The sequence below is a fragment of the Vanellus vanellus genome (genome assembly GCF_965231255.1).
Source record: "Vanellus vanellus genome assembly, chromosome: 3".
NCBI lineage: Eukaryota > Metazoa > Chordata > Aves > Charadriiformes > Charadriidae > Vanellus > Vanellus vanellus.
The window spans coordinates 74,653,096-74,674,888 of NC_138907.1; the positions used below are offsets into that span (position 1 = coordinate 74,653,096).

At 40.4% G+C, this 21,793-nt stretch overlaps 1 protein-coding gene across 1 annotated transcript in view; it reads left to right on the forward strand.

The window, feature by feature from the left end:
- Window positions 1-365: 365 nt before the first annotated feature.
- FRK (fyn related Src family tyrosine kinase) overlaps window positions 366-21,793 on the forward strand; it is a gene marked incomplete at both ends in the record, with an annotated part of 53,153 nt that continues 31,725 nt past the window's right edge. The window contains one exon of the mRNA XM_082481636.1: window positions 366-796. Within this exon, the coding sequence (XP_082337762.1) occupies window positions 366-796 (431 nt within the window). The remainder of the gene's footprint in view (window positions 797-21,793) is intronic.

The window sequence follows — 21,793 nt, forward strand, 5'->3', positions numbered from 1 at the left end:
TTACCGGTTTGCTGTGGGAGAAGAGGGCTCCACGCTCGCCTGCTGTTCCCAGAGCGCAGCCCAGCTGTTGTGTTGCTTTCCTGTTCTGAAGACGAAGTGAGAAATTCCCTCCACATGTGCTCCGGCACTTGGATACTCAGGTTTCACTCCCGATCCAGGAGCTGCCCGTAATGAGCTCTCAGTGGGGGACTGGAGAGGAGCTTCCAGCTGTGCCAAGAGTTGTTTCATTTTGTGCCAAAGAAGGAGGGGCAGAAGAAGTCCTGCAAAAAAGCTAAAATGTTGATGGTGCAAAAATTGATCTAAGGGTATTGCAACTGTGAAAAGCAAAAGCAAAGCAGAAGCAGAGGAAGGCACAAGGAAACAGGATGGGAAACTTTTGTCAGAAGCACTGTGCCTGTTTGGAGCCCTACCTCCAGTGCTTCTTCTCGAGGAGAGACGGTGAGCAGGATGAGAAAGTCGGCCAAGTCTTTGCCAACATTGCTGTGGTAAGGCATGACATCCAGGCAGGACAGAAAGACAGAGAGAGTAAGGTGAAAGGCAAACCTTTACCTCCGTTGCCTGGCCAGAATCTGGTGAATATTTGCAAATTTGTGGCACTCTTTGACTACGAGGCTCGCACTGAGGAGGACTTGAGCTTCCAAGCCGGGGATAAGCTTGAAGTGCTGGATGCATCCCACGAGGGCTGGTGGTACGCTAGGCTCCTCCTGCCAACAGGGTCAGTTTATCCTGGCCGCAAGCTCCAGGGCTACGTCCCCGCCAACTACATAGCTGCTGACCAGAGCATCGAAGCTGAGCCGTGAGTAACCCACGTGACGCACACCGCAGCCTCTTTTCTGTGGGGTTAAATGGGTTTGGGACAGGAGGTTACGGCCTTTTCTCTCGCTGTAGTGCCCTGCCACGCTCAACCTCCAGTGGTCCTGCTGGTGATAGTGCTAGTTGGTGTGTGCAAGGAAAAGACACAGTGGTTCCAAGAAAATCAATTACAAAAGGCAGAGTGTTGAGGGTTTGGTTCTGGTTTAAATAATTTCCCTCTCTGGTATACTCTAATCACGTGAGTAAGAAGCATCTAGGGATATCAGGTTGATTACCACTGTGATGGTTCGTTATTTTTATTTGTATAACAGTAAGCGTGTGTCAAGATGCTTCCCAGAGAGTGAGAAAATATGACCCCTGCGCCAAACAGGGTTCAGCTTAACCAGCTGCAAAGTTATAAATTAATCAGAGTTTCAGGACTCTATCTTTACATCTTCTTACAAATGATGGATGAGTTTCTGACAGATGATAGGTTTTTCATGGTTTCCTCTACATTATTTCTTTCTTCTTTAGAGGCAAATCTCTCCTCTCAGGACAAACTTAACTGAAGTACTGCAAAGGGCACAAGAGTGGATATAGCAACGGAATACAAATTGAATTTGTTAATCTTTCACAGAGTTTAATTATGCAGCCCATGCTTTTCTGCCCCTTCAAAACATGTCCAATCTTATTTAATATTCTGAACTAATGCAGAAATCGCACAAAATCAGTTCCTTGGCTCCCTAGTGAGGATGAGTAAGGTCTGAGTCAGCCTGGTATGTGGAGTTACTTATGTGTGTTGCAGTTAGAGGCAGCGTTTGCTGAGATAGGTCTGACTGCAGTTCCAGAGGTATGTTTTGACAAAAATTATCAGTGTGGAAAGAGGCAGCAGAAATGGCATTCATCTCAGAATTAATGATAACTTTAGAGGGATGATGTTGCAGCTTTTTGGTTAAATCTCATTTGGACCTGCAACATCATCTCCGATCTGATCTGCCCACTGTACTGCCAAGGGCTGGGAAAATTGGCTCAGATATGATTATGCCAGTCTTTTATCAGCTGTAGGATTTGTGCTTAGAGGCATCTTAGGGCAACTGTAAGATTCCTTTCTAACCTGAAGACCTTAATTTCCGGAGTCTGACCAGCTGTTTCTGTTTCTGTATTCAGGCAGACAACCCTTTCAATGGTCATGTTCAAAAGAGTTCTTCCAATTGCAGAAATTAATCTGCAGGGAAGGCATTTTCTGAACCGCTAGAGAAATGGTGGTAGTCTCTAATTCAGCTCAGCTTGGCCTTTGCTCTTGTTCAAGAACTAGTTTTATTACAAGTCATTACAAGTCATCTAAGATTTCTGCGTGCTGGTAATACTTTGGAAGTAATTTTGCTCAGTTATACAACAAAGTCTCAGCTCTTAAGGTCCCTTTTATCTTTCTATACCTTCAGCATCAAATGCAGAGTTAACTTTGCCAAAGTGCATTGTTGCATAACCTCTGTTTTTTTTTTTCTTCTTACAGAATCAATTTTATTTTACTTTTTATGTACTTTTCTTCCTTTATTAATAAAGATTAAATTTTTGCAAAAGATTTTTCTTTATAGATTGTTAGCAGAGGAGGAAATGGAGAGCTTTTGCAGCTCAGATGAAGTCATTCCTCCAAGATATTTGACAAACTTTTAGTTTCATACCAAAACTTACCTGGCTAACCATGTTGTGTTTCCTCAGATTTTCCCCCGAAGTCAGTTGGCTTCAGTGACCTTCAACAAAAAATAGGTATTCAAGGCTGCCTGCTGTCAGGCCACACAGATATGCTTTCCTATAACCACAGACTAACTCAGGTTGGAAAGGACCTCTGAAGGACCACTTGTCCCAACCCAAACATGGCCAAAAGAAAGTTATACCTGTTTGCTCAGGGCCATTTCCCATTAAGCTTTTCACCCTTGTGGTGAGGATTTTTTTCCGTTGTATCCAATTGGAATATTCCTTGCTACAGTTTCCTCCAAGACTTCCCTTTCACCCAACATCTACGTTTCACACCTCTGTTAATCAAAGTCAAACAATAAGAGCAACTGTAATGATGTTTTGAAGAACTTACCCTTGTTTTCCCTAAAGTAATAGAATGAGGGTGAAAAAAGTTATTTTAATATCTCTTTAATTAAAATTCAGGGCTTTAATCATATTCTCTGCCTGAACTTTAAATTTAACGTCTTTCATCTTTCAATTTTGATTTTAATTAGCTCTCTCCTTTGGTGTTGGCCAATTGCTCATGGCCATGACATAGACATTTGTGGAAATAGGAAAAGTTTTTATTGCATCCTTCCATCCTTTACACCAGTCCTTTATGATCCCAGCACAGAACTGACAAAGAACAGAAGGCTTACAACCTCTGCCACGTGTTCACCTGCCAAAATGCATATATACCATCCATTTGCAGCGTGTTGTTTATGCTTTGCCAGGCACAGTTGACCAACAGCCTTTGAACTAGTTAAAGGCACATTCCCTAGCACCAGCCAGCTTCCGTATGTCTACAGAGACAATGGGAATTTTAGCTTATTTCTGGACTGATCTCTGTCTTACTAGATCAAGACAAACTGTCTAAACTGTTCTGGGAAACGGACTCGATTCATGGCATGACTCTTAGGAAGCTTGGGAAGAAAACCAAACTGGCCATATTCTTTAGCAGCTGATTTCACCATGAATGTGTATATATATATATATTTTTTTTTTTAAATGACATTAATATGTAGGATGCTCCACAAATTAACTTAAATAAAGAGATAGAGGGACATAAAATATTCTATGCATCATGGAAAGACTTAGAGATGACAGGGCTGCTATGTAAGCTTAGCCAATATGTGCTTGAAAGCTGCATGCAGAGCACTGAAATTTCTTTTGCTAATCATTTGTTTTGCCTGTAGCCTTCAAGATTATTAACAACAAAATATATCTGGGCTTTTTTTTACCATTTTTTTGACATGGTCTGTATTGCAGAGCCAGTTAGAGATCAGTAAATCCATCTGGATCTGTGTTGTCTGTTCTGGCAGATGATAATGTCAAGTAATTGCTTTTTCTCTGCAAGTGCAGCGGCAGACCATTTTGTCTCCTCGCTGAAGTGGCTGTGAATTTTTTCAGGGAGAAAGGCTTTTTTGAACTTTTCCTTGGTAAGAACGAGAATGAAGGAAAGTAAGAAGGAAAGTGAGAAACTTTTCTTCCTTGTCCTCATTTAGATAACAGTTTTTCTTACTGAAAGTCTCTTCGACTCCATCTAGTATGACTGAGGTAGTGCTGATAAGGTGGATCAATAACTGGATGAAAGGGCAGGACGGATGCGCCACACCTCCAGTCTGCAGAAAACAAAAATTAAATACTATTTATAACAAAGGGAATTTTTGTGTATCCTTGGCTATCAGAATGTTCCAGCAGAACTGAGAAAGAATGAGATTTCTTTACTGTGTTGCTTTCCTCAGACCAAAGTTTATTGGTAGAAATGGTATGCTAAAATTGAAGAGAGACTTTGTTTATATTATATTTTGCTAATATATTTATATTATATCATATAACTAACTTATACCAAAAGTCAAATACTTCCTATTTGTGCATGATATCTCAAAAAAGATTTCTTTTCCTTCCTCATTTGGCTTGAGTGATCCCTTCCAGGGTGAATGACTTGGATGAAATCAGTAACATTCTCAGTGAATAGGCGAAGGGGAAAAAATGGTAAATCCATGGTTTGGGTTCTTCCTGCTGCAGCACTGCAGTCTAAATGCGTACCGCATGAGATGAAATATGTCCAAGAAAAGCACACCTGCTACCATGAAGGCTCTTTTGGACAGACTGAGGAAACAAGGACCTTCATTTTTATATTTACCAGTAAAGCATCTTCTCATTGCTGATCTTTTTTAATACCTGCAGTACTCCTTGTATAACAACAACCTGTCAGGGTGGAGGGATTGTGAAGGGATTGTGCCCAGTGTCTCTGGAGACAGGTGTGTTCTCCTGGCCCTTCCCGGGATAGGTGGAACAAGGCAGCCGGGGAGTAGAAGCATTCATCTAGCAAACCGTAGTCGTGCAGCAAACTTTTACTTCATGAGGAAATAAATTTGTTACTGCAAAAATGTTATTTTACTTAATATCTGACCAAAAGCAGACATGGACTATGGTAATGATAAATTAGCAACTGTAAGAACACTTGGTGCTTTTCTTCTCTCGGCATCACAGGTAGCAGTCAACACCACGAGCCAGACAGATTTTTCATTTCTAAGGAAGTTTGAATGAGGTTGTGTTTGCCGCATCCCATGACTTTGGAATGCTCTTCTTTCTGGGTTTAAACACATAAAATTTAGAAAAAGGAAAGCAAAAACTGCCATTTGAGGTATAGTCACATAATTTAACTTGCATGTTCAGCAAAGGGTGATCAGAAAGACAATTCAACTAACACCAAAATCTGAATGAAAAGATATAAATTTCCTTGGCAAGGAGTGTGACCTTCCTGCCTCTGTGCTCTTTCTGTGCCTGTTATTCCGCACTATAAACAGGAACCATAGTAACGAATTCACCTGCCCTTATTTTATTACTGTCAGTTGTTTTAACTAAACAAGGAAACCATGCAGTGCAAATTGTTATGGACAACAAATACAGCCCAGCTGTACAGTTAATTTTAATGAAGCAAAAATAAAAAAAAGCATCCCTCACTGTTGGAGTGACATGAATTCGTTTTTACTAGAGGAAAGGTGGAGTGTAGTTAAAGGGGGCTCTTTCCTGCCGTCCTGGTGGACCTGTTGGCTGTTTATTGGAAGTCAACTTCATTCCATATGTTCACACCAACATTATTGACACAAGACTGCTGTGCTAGGGGAAGTAAATCCACGCAAATTCCTAGTAGATTAGGTCAAAGAAGATCACAGAAATTACTTTTAACTTTTGCCAATTTCAGAAACATTCCTTATTTCAGAGGCATTTCTTATGTAGGTATTTCCCAGCTGGTGGAAACTGAGCCCCAGACCTAATCAATGATACCTCACCAGTCAATTCCACAATGTGCTTTTTAAACAACCCTTTGAAACCAGAAGTGACTTGTCGGTTATTTTTGTCAATCTCCATAATTCCTTCACCTTCTGTAACCTGACTCAGCTTTAACTATTTCATACATTGACTGAATCTGAGTTACTATATGTGAACAATAAAGTGTTCCCTGGGCTGACCTGTTTCAGACTTTCTGCAAAGTCAGGCTGATGGGATTTCTTTGGTTCATGTGGGTCATTTTTCAAAGTAGTATTCACAGCCAAAATGTCTAGAGGGTTTTTTTAAAGTGAAACCTCAGATTCTGCTGAACACCTCAGGAAACGGAATGTAATCCACTGCGGTTTCAGTGCGTGCTCTCTCTCTCTCTCATAATTCCTCTCTATTACGGTACAAACTCCTGCGGACATCACCAGAATCAGCAGTAACCCTTGTACCAAAATGAACTTGTAAAAACTGTTCATTGGTAACACAACTACACAAAGTAGTAGTAGGTTGTTCTCACATTCTTGGAACCTGTTATGTTAAGTATGAATGCTATTCTCATACAGATTTTGGTAGAAAAGGTTTTGTCACCAAAATAGATATTTATTATAAATCATTGAAAAGGCTGTATGTGAACTCATTTGAAATTCCATCTTTTCTTTCAACGAATATACTTTATGCATGTGCTTTCGTGTGTGCATGCACATGTACACACACACACAACATAAAGTTTATGACTGACACTCTTAAGACCATGTAAAACAGCCCTGTGAGACAAGGCGTGTATTGCAAAGCCAGAAGATTATGCTTCTGATGTTTTTTGACCTTGTGTTCATAGCATCTAAAGTACTCAAAGTTTGGAACTTCCATGCGTGTTTTGGAGTGCCTCTCTTGAATTGTAATGATTGAATAATACAAAAACACCAGGAATTTAGTCACTTAACTTCTTTAGTTGCGGCTGAGCGTTCCAGTGCTGTCTTCAAGCAAATCTCAAACTTTGTCTCCATTTCTGCTCATTTCTTAAATATGCAAAGATACACTGAACACAAATCGAGATGGTTTAGAGAACTGTGAAATGCCAGATTTTGTCAAGTGCCAGCAGTATTTGCACATCCGTGTGTATACCCATGTCCAGAAAATGTGTGTCTCCGCTCAGAAAGGTGGAAGGAATTATGGCTTTGTAGATGAGCAGTTCTTACAAACTTGTCTGATTCAGGTCACCTATTTTCTGGCAATGTAGTTTTCTAAATATACAACAATATCTCTTCAAATTCTGAGAAATGAAGAAATTTCTTCCTTCCTTGTCTTTATTTGAAATTAGTGTGTATGTTGTACATTATAATCATTATATACTAGTTGCCATTACCCTGTTGTGAAAGATTTGACAACGAATCATGTGAAGACCAGAAACGATATAGTTAAAACCTGCAAACATAGTCAGTTGTCTTTTCTTATGGCACTTTGAAACCCAGGTGGCCTTTACAGTGCCTTTTAGAAAAACAAAGACCGTATATTGGTCAGAATAACTCAGTAGTCCTGTCTGATGTTTTTTCTTTAGACTCAGTAGCGATAAGCGTTGTGCTTGCTAGCCTAGATTAGTTGGTTTTGAGCAACGTTGTTGGCAAAAGACATTTGCCAGGTATTGTACAACGGTTACTGTTTCCTCAAGAGTTTTCTTTGATGGCTCTCTGCGCAGCACAATACAGAGCTGTGCAGAGCTGAGTGATCTCTGAGCAGGTTTAGAACTGAAAAATAGTAACCAACAGTTCAGCCAGGCTAAGAAGTCCTAAAGCTGGGCTGATTTTAAACAAACTAGGTCAGGAATCTCTGTGAAGAATGATTTTGTAACATGTAAAAACCATTGTTGGTTATAGAAGACTTGGGGGCTCTCTTTGTGTAGGATCATATCTGTACTGAAGAGATTAAGTCATAAAAACATAAGAGACACCCTGCGAGGTCAAACCAATGGCCCCTCTAGCCCCGTTATTCTGTTTCAGAAAGGATTTTATGAAAAGTGCACAGGCCCATCCACTTTCTTTGATCTATTCGCTTTGTACTTCACCAGAGGCTGGAACTGTTGTATAAGCAATGTCAGAGGGTACATCACTGCCATGTCTAATTACGGACCTATTGTCAAGTCTGTTTAGCAAAAGCATAGGTGTTGACACTGCACAATTCTTTATTTCTGTCTGTAGGCAAAGACCAAGCTATTAGGAAAAAAAAGTAAACCAACCCCCCCCAAAAACCCTTTCATCTCTGCAAAAAGTTTTATATCCTTAAACAAGTGTTTGGCTTTTTTATTTTTTTTCCCCGTTTGGTGATTGCTTAGTCATAAGTGACTCAAAAAAACCCATGCTCAAAATAAATAGGCACAAATGGAAATGTTAGTGCTGCACAGGTCCCTATGAAATTCAGGGACGGCTCCTTTACCCACCACACCTATCTTCCCCATCTACCCTAATGCACCCGAGTTAGCCTGGGCTGCAGACCTCAGTGACTTTACCCTCACAGATTTATCCATCAATTCATTTTGCTTCCTACCAAAGATGCAGACTAAACCCAGGATGTGTCCTGTTATTATCGTAGAGACATTACCTTCTAACATAATGCTATAGCAGAGATGCTTTGTGCAAACACTGTAATAAGGATGTAGCTTTCCAGTAGCCTAATTTAGATAACACAAAATTTACCTGCAATTTGATTTTAAAACAGATTAGTAGAGAAAATATGATTAATCAGATTCAGATATTTTTCTGTAATAAAATGTTTTGTTCGTTTTCAAGTTATGCATAACAAAGAAAGAATGTAATTTATTAGGCAATATTTAAAAAAACGAAAAAATATTATCACATATGTACTACTACATGTAAGAGGAAAAAACAATTTTCTGTGATTTTTCAGTAGTACTGTATGGGAAATATTTGAAGACCTTTTTTGTGCTAGAACTTGAAAAATGAGAGATTAAACTTCTTTAGTTAAGAAACTTATTCTTCATCGGAGTTTTCTTAAATGTTGACATTCAGGTTTCCACCCCATAACTGCATAAAAAAACCCATAAGAGTTAAAAGAAATTAAAATGGAAATCTACATCTTTGCAGTTTTCAATTCTCCAGACATGCATAGAATTCATCTGGAAATAGCTTTTCAGAAGTTCAAACAAAATATTGGTCATGAATACATTCCTTTTCTTTATCACTTAAACCAAATAGAAATGCATACCTTTTTTTTTTTTTTTTTGTGCTGATACACTGATCTTAATCAATGAAAACTGGAAAAACAAAGCAGTGAATTAAATAATAAGTGATGGTTTCCTAACGGATTGCACTAATTGGCATTTTCATTGCTTCTATGCAGACTACTCTATTATCTATAATATTTTACATTATAAATTTATCTGCGGTAATGTTGGTATATATTTTCCCTTAGCTTTTTCTCACTAAAGCAGTTATATTTCTAGTTTAATTAATATTTTTTTCTGTATTTATAGCACAAAAGATTTTGCAGCACACCTTTTCAAACCTCCCTGCAAAAGGAGAGAAAAAAAGAAATCTGAGACTCACATGCAGGAATGAATATATACCATGATTTTCAGAAATTATGGGAACTCACAAACCTCAATCTTCCTTTTGAAACTACTGCTCTTTTCAGTTATTGGGAGTCTCTGTAGTCACAGAATCGTAGAATGATTTAAGTTGGAAGGGACCTTAAAGATCATCGAGTTCCAACCCCCTTGCCATGGCCAGGGACACCTCCCACTAGACCAGGTTGCTCAAAGTCCCATCCAGCCTGGCCTTGAACACTTCCAGGGATGGGGCATCCACAACTTCTTTGGGCAATCTGTTCTAGTGCCCCACCACCCTCAGAGTGAAGAATTTCTTCCTGATATTTAATCTAAATCTACCCTCTTCCAGTTTAAAGCCATTACCCCTTCTTCTATCACTACATACCCTTGTAAAAAGTCCCTCCACAGCTTTCTTGCAGGCCCCCTTCAGACACGGGAAGGAAGGATACTATGAGGTCTCCCCAGAGCTTTCTCTTCTCCGGGCTCAACAACCCCAACTCTCTCAGCCTATCTTCATAGGAGAAATGCTCGAGCCCTCTTGTCATATTTGAAGCCCTCCTCTGGACCCTCTCCAACAGGTCCATGTCCTTCTTGTGCTGAGGACTCCAAAGCTGGATGCAGTATTCCAGGTGGAGTCTCACAAGAGAGGGATAGAGGGGCAGAATCACCTCCCTTGACCTGCAGGCCACACTTCTTCTGATGCAGCCCAGGATGCGGTTGGCCTTCTGGGCTGCAAGCATGTGTTGCCGGCTCATGTTGCGCTTCTCAACATGAATATGGAAGGAAATATGGAGGAAGTCTCTGCTCCTCTAAGGGAATGTGGTGAAAGGAGTCATGCACAAGAACATGCAGAGTCAAACCTAAGGGACACATGAGAAGGGAGGTGGTGATGAGGACAAGCCTGCTCAGTTGCACTCACCGATAAGGGAATGCAGGGTATGGGAATGTTTCTTTTTCAGGAAGTATCTGAGGACTTTGTCAATAAGGAAGAGGAGGGAGGCAAACACACAGAGACACCGAACCTGACCGATTAATGCTAACAAAGATGATAATCAGAAATAAACCTTGTCAGCCATACTAATTGATGGGCTATCAAGAAACGACAGGTAAAGTCAGATTTTGCAACTGATAAGGATGCAAACCTGGGGTTCAGGGTGTTGGAGGAAGGTCTGCGGGACTAAATTGTAGAATCATAGAATGGTTTAGGTTGGAAAGGACCTTGAAGATCATTGAGTTCCAACCACCCTGCCATAGGCAGGGACACCTCCCACTAGACCAGGTTGCCCAAGACCACGTCCAGCCTGGCCTTGAACACCTCCAGGGATGAGGCCTCAACAACCTCTCTGGGCAACCTGTTCCAGTGTCTTACCACCCTCAAAGTAAAAAAATTCTTCCTAATGTTTAATCTGAACCTGGCCTGTTCCAGTTTAAAGCTATTCCACCTCGTCCTATTGCTACATGCCCTAGTAAAAAGTCCTTCCCAGCTCTCCTGTAGGCCCCCTTTAGGTACTGGAAGGCCGCAATAAGATCTCCCTGGAGCCTTCTCTTCTCCAGGCTGAAGAGCCCCAACTCTCTCAGCCTCTCCTCATGAGAGGTGCTCTAGCCCTCAGATCATTCTCGTGGGCCTCCTCTGGACATGCTCCAGCAGGTCCATGTCCTTCTTATGCTGGGGACTCCAGAGCTGGATACAGTACTCCAGGTGGGGTCTCACGAGAGTGGAGTAGAGGGGCAGAATCACCTCCTTTGACCTGCTGGTCACACTCCTTCTGATGCAGCCCAGAATACAGAAAAATAAACATATTCTTTGAAGGCACAGGAACAGGTTGCCCAGAGAGGTTGTTGAGGCCCCATCCCTGGAGGTGTTCAAGGCCAGGCTGGATGTGGCCTTGGGCAACCTGGTCTAGTGGGAGGTGTCCCTGCCTATGGCAGGGTGGTTGGAACTCAATGATCTTCAAGGTCCTTTCCAACCTAAACCATTCTATGATTCTATGATTCTATGATTTACTGCTGCTTGAACCTGCAAATAGGAAAGCGGCAGTGACATCCCTCAGCATGGGCAGAGACCCTGTGTCCCCGGGCTGGGCTCCAGCAGCTGAGCAGGAGGTCCCTGGGCCGCAGCAGAGGGAGGAGGCGGCCGCTCCTAAATCCCCCTTAGTGGTGTCCTTTACCTCTACTTCAAAAAGAGAGTCGTGGGTTTCTGTTCCTTTTATTGTATGCTTTTCCCAAACTCCTACAGATTTATGAATGTTTAGAACTGTGTATGTATTCTCAGCCACTGACAAGGTTGAATCGGTATCATTTTTATCCATAGAAAGTCACCTGATGTTTCTTGCTCTTCCAGAATGCCAAATTGATTAGCTTGGAAAGATAATTATTAGGTTTCTGAATACATGCAAGGAAAGAAAAGACAAAATGAGATCTTGTTCTTATTACAGAGCTAAAATGTTTGAAAAATCACCCAGAAACTTCCTTTGATGCTGACACACCTTTCTGATGGGGTGTTGTGATCTCTTAGAAAATAAACCGTGTGTGTGGGTCTTGGACTGATAATACACACACTGATAGGGAGTTTGATGTGCTCCAGCTCTACTTCTGAAAGCCAAAGGTGTCTTTAGTGTGTCACCCTTCCCATCTGTCACCCCGAAAAGGTTACCCTGCAAACCGGAAAACCATTTGGTTAAGAAACTTGTGCCCATGTGAAAGAACCATTCTGTCCTTCAGCTCAGGGTTAGATTGTGCAGTTTCTTTCCAAGTACCCCTGGGGACAGAGTCACCACTGAAAGTTGGCCTGAGAGAGGGCACGAGTCTGCTCAGAGTGCGGCAACAGGCTGAGGAGGTATGCGTCCAAGTGAACGTCCAAGAGACAGCTCTGCACAAAATGGATGGAGAGATCTGCTCTGCCACCACTATCCTGTGCAGGCAAGGGAGGCTTTTTGTTTCCAATTCTATTGTATTACTTCTGTACTGAGGTGAGTTTCCCTGTGAGAAAAGAAAATAATTTCTCAGGAATGATTTTCTCAAGAAAATCAATTGAGTGCTTTTGGAAGCTGTAATGGTTTAAGTGAATGTATGATTGAACATTTTCTTGTCCCTTTGAATTTCCCTTAATGTTAAATCAATTGATGTTATTAGTGTTCTCTGTACCATGTTAACATTAAGGCTACCTCAAGGTTTCAACTTTGTTCCTCGGTTGTTATGAATAGCAGAATTATTGCTATTTTTAGAGTATATTATGGCAGTATATCAGTACTTTTGTTCATGTATGTGTTAACAAATGCATACAGGTACCAGCACTGATGCAAGATTTTGCAACACTGTTTGGAAGACTCTGTACAGCAGAAATAGGTTCTGAGGAACACATTTTAAGTTTTTTTTTTTTTTTTTTTTTTTTTTAAAGAGGTGATTATATGGCTATATTTCTCACACAACATCCCAAAGCAATGCCCATTAAAGCCAATGGTAGCCTTTCATTGACTCCAAAGACAAGTTGTTTTAGAACAAGTTTTAAAGGCAATGAGGTACTTATACAGGTACAAAACCACTACTGGGAACAAACTTTGATGATTGACTTTATTTTCTTGAATTGGAGAAATATCAGGGACTTCTGTAACTAAAACACCACAGAAAAAGTGATATGGTATCACTTTCATCTGCCATTTTTTTTCTCTTCTAGAAGAACTTCAGAGCAGATTAAGTAAAGCAGCATGCAGATAGACAATATTGTGGACAATGAATGGAAATGTTGAAATTAATTATGCAATAGTGAAGTGGGGGCTCATAGGATAATGTTTACTTATGGAGATTTCCTCAAATTAACTCAGACTGTGATTTGCTTACTGGTGTACTATCTTTTATTGCTATTGTGCAGCGAAACTAGTATAGGGTGAGCGATGCTAATTTACTGGGCTTTTGCACTTGGCCTTGTAATATGGTCCCTACAGGAGAAATAGTCACCTCCCAGTCATTACAGAGTGCAAGAGTAGGCAAAAGTGCAATGTTTTGTCATCCTGAAGCAGACTCACAGCAAACTCATTTCCATGTTTCCAGCACAGTCAACTGCTATTATCAACTACTGAAAAATTAATGTGGTGTTATGCATAATCCCTTACAACAGAATCACACAACAGTACAGTTATGGCCTACTGAAGTACTTACTAAAAAGGTTTATACACGACGTGTCATGGATTTTTTAAACTAATGCCCAAGTAATCTATGTGTTTACATTTACAAGGCAGTAAATTTGTTCTAGACTGTAAGAGGAAATGCCTACCTCTGCAGTGGGTTTTACCCACTTTACTTACTCACTATTGAACGTTACCTTATCCAAACAATCCCACCCAGTTACTTACTGTAAAAGTCCCTTTCTTTAGGGCACAGCTTATTATTTCTAACAAAAACAATGGGGTAACACAAAACAAACATATTTCTTAGACCAAAACAGACTTTAGAGGCTCAGAGTCCTTTTTGACACCTCTGCTGCCCTCTTCTCACGAGCTAATAATCTGCTGCAGTTTCCTCAGCTGGGCTCCCCCAGTGGTGTGTTAGTGCAGCCTGGGGCTCCTTCTGGGTCCCAGGTCCATCTGCCTGGGTAGGTGGGTCTTTCACACGTTTGCTACGGTTACATTGCAGTCATTGGGATTGTGCGGAGTAAAGCTACTATTCAGCATTAGAATCAATTTTTCAGCGAGTAGTAAAATTAAAACCTTTTTTTAAAAAGACACTATGCAATACAAGTGTGGCAAATCTGGTCCTTGAGTCTACAGGTATAAAGTTTTGGGGTTTTTTTGGCAATAACCTGCAATTTCGATCTCGCTAAAAAGAAATGGTAGCAAAGGTTCTGCCTAATTTTACTGGTAGCTCATGTATGTTCAGTCCCAGACGAATTTCCTCTGTTGTAACAGCGGTATGTATGTTCTTCAAATTGCTGTATGTAAACACCTATGCCCGATGTATATTCCAGCAAAATAGTGATTATGGTATGTTAGAGACATAGGTTTAAATTACCGCATTTTAAATAAAGTTCCCCTGTTTTGTGGATGAATCTATCACCTATGTCGTAGTGCTCACATTCATGATCAAATAAGTATGGGAAGAGAGAAAGGAAAAGTGGCTCCCTTTTCCTGGAAGAAAGAAGCAGAAACGTTTCTCGAGAGGCCTTCATTTTAGTTTTATGTAAAATCAAAATATTTAACGTGGCCTGAAACAAAATGAAGGGTATTGCTTGGATGTATTTTGTTTTCAGATAACTTAATCTTTTCTGAAGAAAATTAAAAGAAAAAAATGCTTATATTTTGATGGAAACCCCATTCGAAAACAGAAATTAAAATCACCTTTACATTTGAAAATTTTTCATATTGACTACCTCCACAAGTTAAGCTATAATATTAGTTTAGAAAATATACTGAGAAGTGTAACCTAATTTTCTTTCCCTTTTTTTTTGCTTCTATGTCTCTTCCATTATCAACTCTTACATTCTGCCATCTCACCAATAAAACTCTCTCAAGTCTAACATAAATTGAGTATTTATGGAAAAACGCGAACCAGTCAGCTATAATCTGTTGACAAGAACATTAGCAAAGTGTTACCCAAAAGCCAAGAGCAAAATCGGATCTGTTATTTTCCAAAACTGTGTTTCGCATTGTAATGGCTATTTAAAGAAAAACCACACTGTTGATCTGAAATGTGGAAAACACAGTGGAAATTAGAATGTGTTGCTACAGTCAGACTGTCACTTTCAAACATACAGGCAGAATTCTACACACATACATAACATAAACTAATGTTCCTCTGTCGTTTTGATACATCTCTGCTGTTTATATAGTGTAGAAACGAGCCTTTAGTTTTTCACAACTATCCACGTTTTCTGTGTTTTCCCCCATGGAAAGAAAACCAAACTTATTCCACCCACTGTCACTGCAGAAAGAGTCAGAAGGTCCACACCAATGCATGTGGCTAGTCTTCATTTTAGTTTGTGATAAGTTATTCAACAACAAGGATGCGAGCAATACTCATGACTCAGATCTTTACATATGAAGCAAGTTCATGGTGGTTGCGAAAGGTTGTGTGCTGACCTACATAACCACCTCTGAAAACCTGAATTTCTAGTTTCACTTGGAGGAAACTAGTTTCTGATTATGGTAAATAAGTAATCAGAACTGAGCTGTGTCACTATACACGTACATTTTAAATTATTTTTTGTTTCAAATATTGTCCAAGTCAGGTACTTTCTGCCGTGTGTTAAGATTTTAACTGATCTTAACTGATTGTCTGACTCACTTGTAGCTGATGGTAGGTGATGAGCGAGGTTTAAACCAGCACATTTAGTGGTGACCTCTAGTCAATAAACATATGATGCAAATGAATGTTAAAGAATGTTCTCTTGGCAAGCACAAACATAAGCGGTGTGATGAACTAAGAAAGGGAAAGGGAAAAGACCTGTAGAGGGCAATCCTCACAGTGAGATTTAGTCTGTGAAACTGGTTGAAGAGATATTCTGTGAAATTGTTTCCCCAAGTAGGACTGAAATCACTGCCAAAGACACATGCCCTGCGGGAGCAGCATAAGCTGGAAACCAGCGTTTGCTGAGCAGGTGCAGCAGCAGGTTATAGCCCTTGGGCAATAAATGCAGTCCTCAGTTTTGTCTCATCTTTATTTTCTCTTCATCACTGCCTGTTAGCTCTGACTTTCTCCCTTCTCCATCCGCTTCATAACATTCTACGGCCCTCTCTGCTTTGAATTTTTACTGTCCTGTTTTCTCCCTCCCTCCTGCAGTGTCCTATGCATTTCTTTATCATTAGCTTTAAATTCCTCCCTCTTAAATTTTGTCCTTGTCCCGTGCATCATTCAGTATCTGATAATAAATGGCAACGAGAGATATACAGCATTAAAAACAATCCCAGGCAAGCCTGTAGAAGGAAGTAAAGAGGAAGGGCTCTGTTTCCAAAGCACCTGAAACCCAATCTTAGGTTTTCCAGCCTCTGCACAGGGAAAGTCTGCAAGCCCTAGAGTAATCCGTGACATTTGACTATGTAGATTCTTGTGCCATGTTTGGGAAGCCTTGTGTTTTCGAAAACGCTTATGAAATGAATATTTTGCAAGTTTTCATCTTCATGGTTTAGCCTGAGTAGAGATTTTTCGTTTTTTTTGTTTTTTGTTTTTTTTTTTTTTTTTAAAGCCATCACCGAGTTCACTGTAGACTATAAAGGGAAAATTGAAGCAGCCAGTGCTCATCTCCCACGCTCTCCTTCATGCACGCAGTTCATCATTTGTAAAGCACATCTGTTTCTTAACTATGTTATATCTGGAAGGCTTTCATCTTTGCAGTGATATTTCCTCATTTCTTGAAATGTCAGCCCTCAGAGAAATGGTATTACTTCATTAGTCTTATAATTAAGGCAACCTAATATTTTCTATCAGAAGAGCTTATTTAGTTGCTAGTAATTTTTCCAGGCTTTGCGTGATTGGATGTGAATTTCCCAGAGTTGATACCAGGCACAGGCTGCCTCTTTCTCTCCCTAAAAGCAAAACACGTGGCTCAGAACAAGATGAGAAATCCTTTGTGTGTGTACTTTGGAGTAAGGGCTTGATATTTGGTAGGGGAGATTGCTATATTAAAAGTGTGTGCTTTTTTGCTCTCTCAGAAAAATTTGCTTTAAACTAACCAGGGCTATGAAAAGAAAATTGCACTTTATATGTGGTAACTGAACAGATTCATTAGAATGTGACAGCTGCATTCTGTATTTTTGATATTTTGGGAAAACCCAGCAAGTGCTTGGAGCCTTCCTCTCAGCGCCGAGAGGACACGCCGGTGGCGCCCTTGGTAAACTTCTGTCACCGCTTCCGCCCTGATGTTTACCCACAGCGGACTGCAGACCTGGCATGGACTAAAAGCTGGCTCAGCAGCCCTCTTTGTCCCGCATGGATGACGGCAGTGAAGAGTGGCGCACGCAAGCCTGGTCAGGTTTCCCCGTGCTGAGTAAGGGCAGCGATCACAGGGTGGTCATATGATGAAAGCAATTAAATAAGACCCTGGAGGGTCTCTCTGTCTCTCTTCCTCTGTCTCTTTAGCTTTCCGTGCATCCCTCCTTGTCTTCTGTGACGCAGAAGTTAGCAGCTATTGCTCTCTGAATAAACTACTACATACGCTATGATGCTAAATTCCCTGAAAGGTAGGCCCTAGGTGTTTCATATCGGACACCCCAAATTAGTAGAAAATGCTTATAATGATGTCTTACTGCCTTAGTCCCTTTCTGTGGTGTTTCTCCGCTGTAAAAAATATTGTACAAGCAAAAGTGCCACAAAAAGAAATTAATGAATGTTTGTAAAGCATTCGGATATTGTAGTCATGAACACTGTAATAGAAGCTGCTAGCAAATTAGCCATTCATGTAATTTTATAACTTGTATTGAGACCAGAGGCTAAACAATGTACGGTAAATAAACTCTATTTATGCAATGACAAAACAAAATAGAGGGTAACTATTCAGTGAGCAGCATTCATATTAACACTGTAGGAAGCAGTGGATATGGCCATGTAATTAAAGATGGTATCATACTGGATTTTCCTGAAAAAGGCTGAGTGGATGCCATGAAAGCGATACTAATATTGCCATCTCCTAGCTTTGGGGTTCTTGACTTTGCAGTTACAGGTTTCCATGACCGTAGATTTTGAGGCATTCAAAATGTAGAATTTACATACTGTTGAAGCTTTTCTCTATTTGTTTTAGCTATTGCACAAGCTTTCTGCATTCTAGAAGAAACTGGGATATATTTGGTTTCAATTACCTATTTTTCTTTGTCTTCACCCAAGACTTGTGCCCTAATTGCAGTAATTCTTTGCTCTTCTTAGTGTAAAAAATCTTCTGTTCTCCTCATAGCCTAGCACTACAGACACAGTTAACACAATCCAGTTAATCTACTAGAGGGCCAGCTGACCTGTTTGCCATCATAATTTCTTCCTTCATGGAGAGTTCTAGTTGAGAACCACAGGAATCGCAACAAACCCTTGCAGCTGCTGAGTTTTAGTGGTCTCATGATATTTACCCTAACATGAGAAGGTAAATCCCAGTTGCAAGCACTTAAGAAAAATGAGAAGTGAGACGCCCTCATCTTTGGCAGAGGCCAGCCCATGCCTAGGGTTAGGATTAAGAGAGACATGAATCCTAGAGCTCCAGTGTGACTATGGCTGCTGAGGGACTGCCCAAGGAAGATCAAAGCTGCAGAAAGCCTTGTCCTTTAAGTTTTTCACGTGGCCTATGGCTGAGGGGTCTCTGGGTGAGGCTCAAACCAGGTCTACAGTTAGCATCAGGGCTTGGATTAGTTTTAGGGTTAGGAGGGTGACAAACACTAGAGCTCCAGTTTGAATACAGCTGCAAGGGTCAGCCCAAGAAAACTTGAGTCTACAGAAAGACATGACTGCCAAGAAGTGTTTTGTCTAGCCCATGACTGGGGTGGCTTTGACTAAGGCTCAGCATACACCGTGCTTTAGAACTAGGAGTTAGTGTGTTTGGGACTTAGGAGAGTTGAAGCATAAAGCTCCAGTGTAAGATGGGAGCGGGGGGCTGTAAAAGGGCTCCCCAAAGAATGGTAGGCTGACAAAAAATGTTCTCCCTTTGAGCTTTTTGGCTGGGAATCCTTTTGTTTGGTTTAATGGGAGGGAACAGAATGGAAGGGAAGAAAACTTATTTTGCATACTCTTTTTTGGATGGGGATATTTGTGTTTTGTTTTGTTTTTGTTTTTTCTTTTCTGCTGGGGTTTTATCTTCTTCTAGGCATGTTGCCAAGCACTGGAAACTTTGCCAGTGGTATAGCATTGCAGAACTTTGCCTCCCTATCTTTCTTTGGTTTAGTGGTTCTGTCAGCAGCTATGTGGCATGCGATACCTTTGGTCCATCTCTTCCACGTTCCAGATTGTAGTTCCTGCCATATCTTCCTGCTATAATAAAAATAAATGAAGAAGTAGAACTATTTTTATTTTAGTGGATTTTTCTGTAGCAAAGCACAGGGAGACACAAAGCAGAGCCCCGTAAATGGGCCTTTGACATTTAAATGGGCCTTTGACTGATCAGCAGTGCATTACAACCTGGAGGACAGGATTTCTAAGCAAAGGCTCTGATGGAGCCAAGTGACACCATCCACTTCTGTTGAGTTTATGAGTCCGTTTTGATTCAAGCTGGACTGAATGGGGAGGCAGGGGTGAGCATAGGTGACATGATCTCTGTTTCTTAAAAGATTTGCCCTTCAAGAGTAACCACCAGTGTTCGCATTGGTAGATATAACCTTTCCTTTGCTAGAAGAAAGGGATCATACAGTAGGAGTAAAGGTCTTAGCAATGATACTGTCACAGTCAGGGCATATCTCATGCCAAAGCCTGCTATGATACTTGTGTCTGTCAGCTGTTGATCCTGTGGTCAAAAACCTGCCAGTGGAATTGATGACCAACAGAGATGGGAACACTATACTCTGAATAACCGCCACAAACATCACTGGTACTCACCTGCACCTGTAAGGACTGTGTTTGTTACAGACCTACACGAAGGTCATCTTTTCTGTCCCCCAAATCCTCCTCTATATGGTGGCCAGAAGTGACCTGGAAGTAGTGTGGAATCTTTAATGATGGGGTTCCTGAGAGCTTTGAATGATGGTGGAAACAAGGGGTTTTGAGGAAGCTGCTAGAAACAATCCCCCAAAACCAGATCTGTCATCCTACACTGAAGAGGAAGAAAGAATGGGGTGTTGGACGCAGTGCTGGCCAAAAAAGCATGTTCCTGGGTCTCACTGTGCCAAGAGCACTACTGCAGTGCTAAACAGACAGCTCCTGCTAGAAATGGAAACTTCTGCCCAAGTCTGAATGCGCTCGTTTGTGCTGTACATGGTAATCTGCTAATCCGGCACTGATAATTGTGACCCCAAGTGATCTGGCTGTGAGCTGAAGCTTAGAGTGAAACTGTGTATGAATTGTTAATTCAACCTTGTCCTGAACTGTATAGTGCCAATATAGCACACTGAAGTCAGAGAAAAGTTAAGTAATTTAGGCAATGGATGGTGCTTGATGTTTTAGTCCTGTTTTTCCAAGTGTGCTGTTTCAAAACTTCCATCTAACTCAGAGCTATAAAACCCAAATAGATTTACGAAGGACTGGGTGTTGTTTTGGTCTGACCTTCCTATCCCACAGAATAACATCTCATGGTGAGCAATTACTTTGATTCATTATTACTCTTTAAAGTACTTTTTCCTCTAAAATACACACTTTTGGATGAAGTAAATTATTAAGCCTTTTGAAGCGTAAGTTCAATCACTGGAAACTGAAATAAGCCCTTCACGCTTTATAAAATGAATTTGAATTTCCATTTATAATGGAAATAGTACTGTAAATTCAGATGTGCTTTTGTTAAAAAAAGTGAATAACAAATTAAATTATTTGCTTTGAGGTTAAGGGGTTATTTTTTCACAACCGGTATTGCTTTTGGTACCGTATGATTATTATTGCAAACCCAATGAACTAAGAATCCCATATCAAATGCTATTAAAAGTAATCTTCATTATATTTTCCTGAAACATTTTAATCAGATTATATGAAGTCAGGCAAATAAGGTAATATACAATATGTGTCGACTTTTCACTCTGCGTAATAACTGCTGCAGTTACACTTACCTTCTCATATATTGTTGCTCTAATTATCTTATTTTGCAAGTCAGGATCTTTCTAACTGCTAAGTTTATCTGGAGTCAGAACCTACATTTACATATCCTCCATATAAACTTCAATGGTAAATTCATATGGATTTAAATGACGTTTTTCCAACCAAAGAAAAATAAACATATTCTTTGAAGGCACAGGAACAGGTTGCCCAGAGAGGTTGTTGAGGCCCCATCCCTGGAGGTGTTCAAGGCCAGGCTGGATGTGGCCTTGGGCAACCTGGTCTAGTGGGAGGTGTCCCTGCCTATGGCAGGGGGGTTGGGACTCGATGATCTTCAAAGTCCTTTCCAACCTAAACCATTCTATGATTCTATGAAATATTTTGAAGTCAAAGGAACAGATACATATGCCTAAATACAATATGCACTTATGTCAGGTTTTTTTTCTGAAATCATATCCTGTATTGTAGACATGATCTTACATACCCAAGTGTAATACTTGTTTAAATCGTATTTCCTATATCAACCATCAGTTTCCTCTTGTTGCATACATTGTTTTACGGCTCATTTTTTCAGCTTTAGCAATATGAGCTACCAGCAATGTATACTGGGTCATGTAAAGACTATACTTTTGACTATCTGGAACATAAAATTCAACCTTGTTAATTGGAAGCTCTTTTGGCTTTGGTACAAAACAAAATCCTTTCTTAACCCATGAAGAAAGGAGGCACAAAATTAAACACCTTTTTCTATACACTCCTATGAGAATCAGTCACTTTGTAAGTGATATCTTACAATTCAAGGAG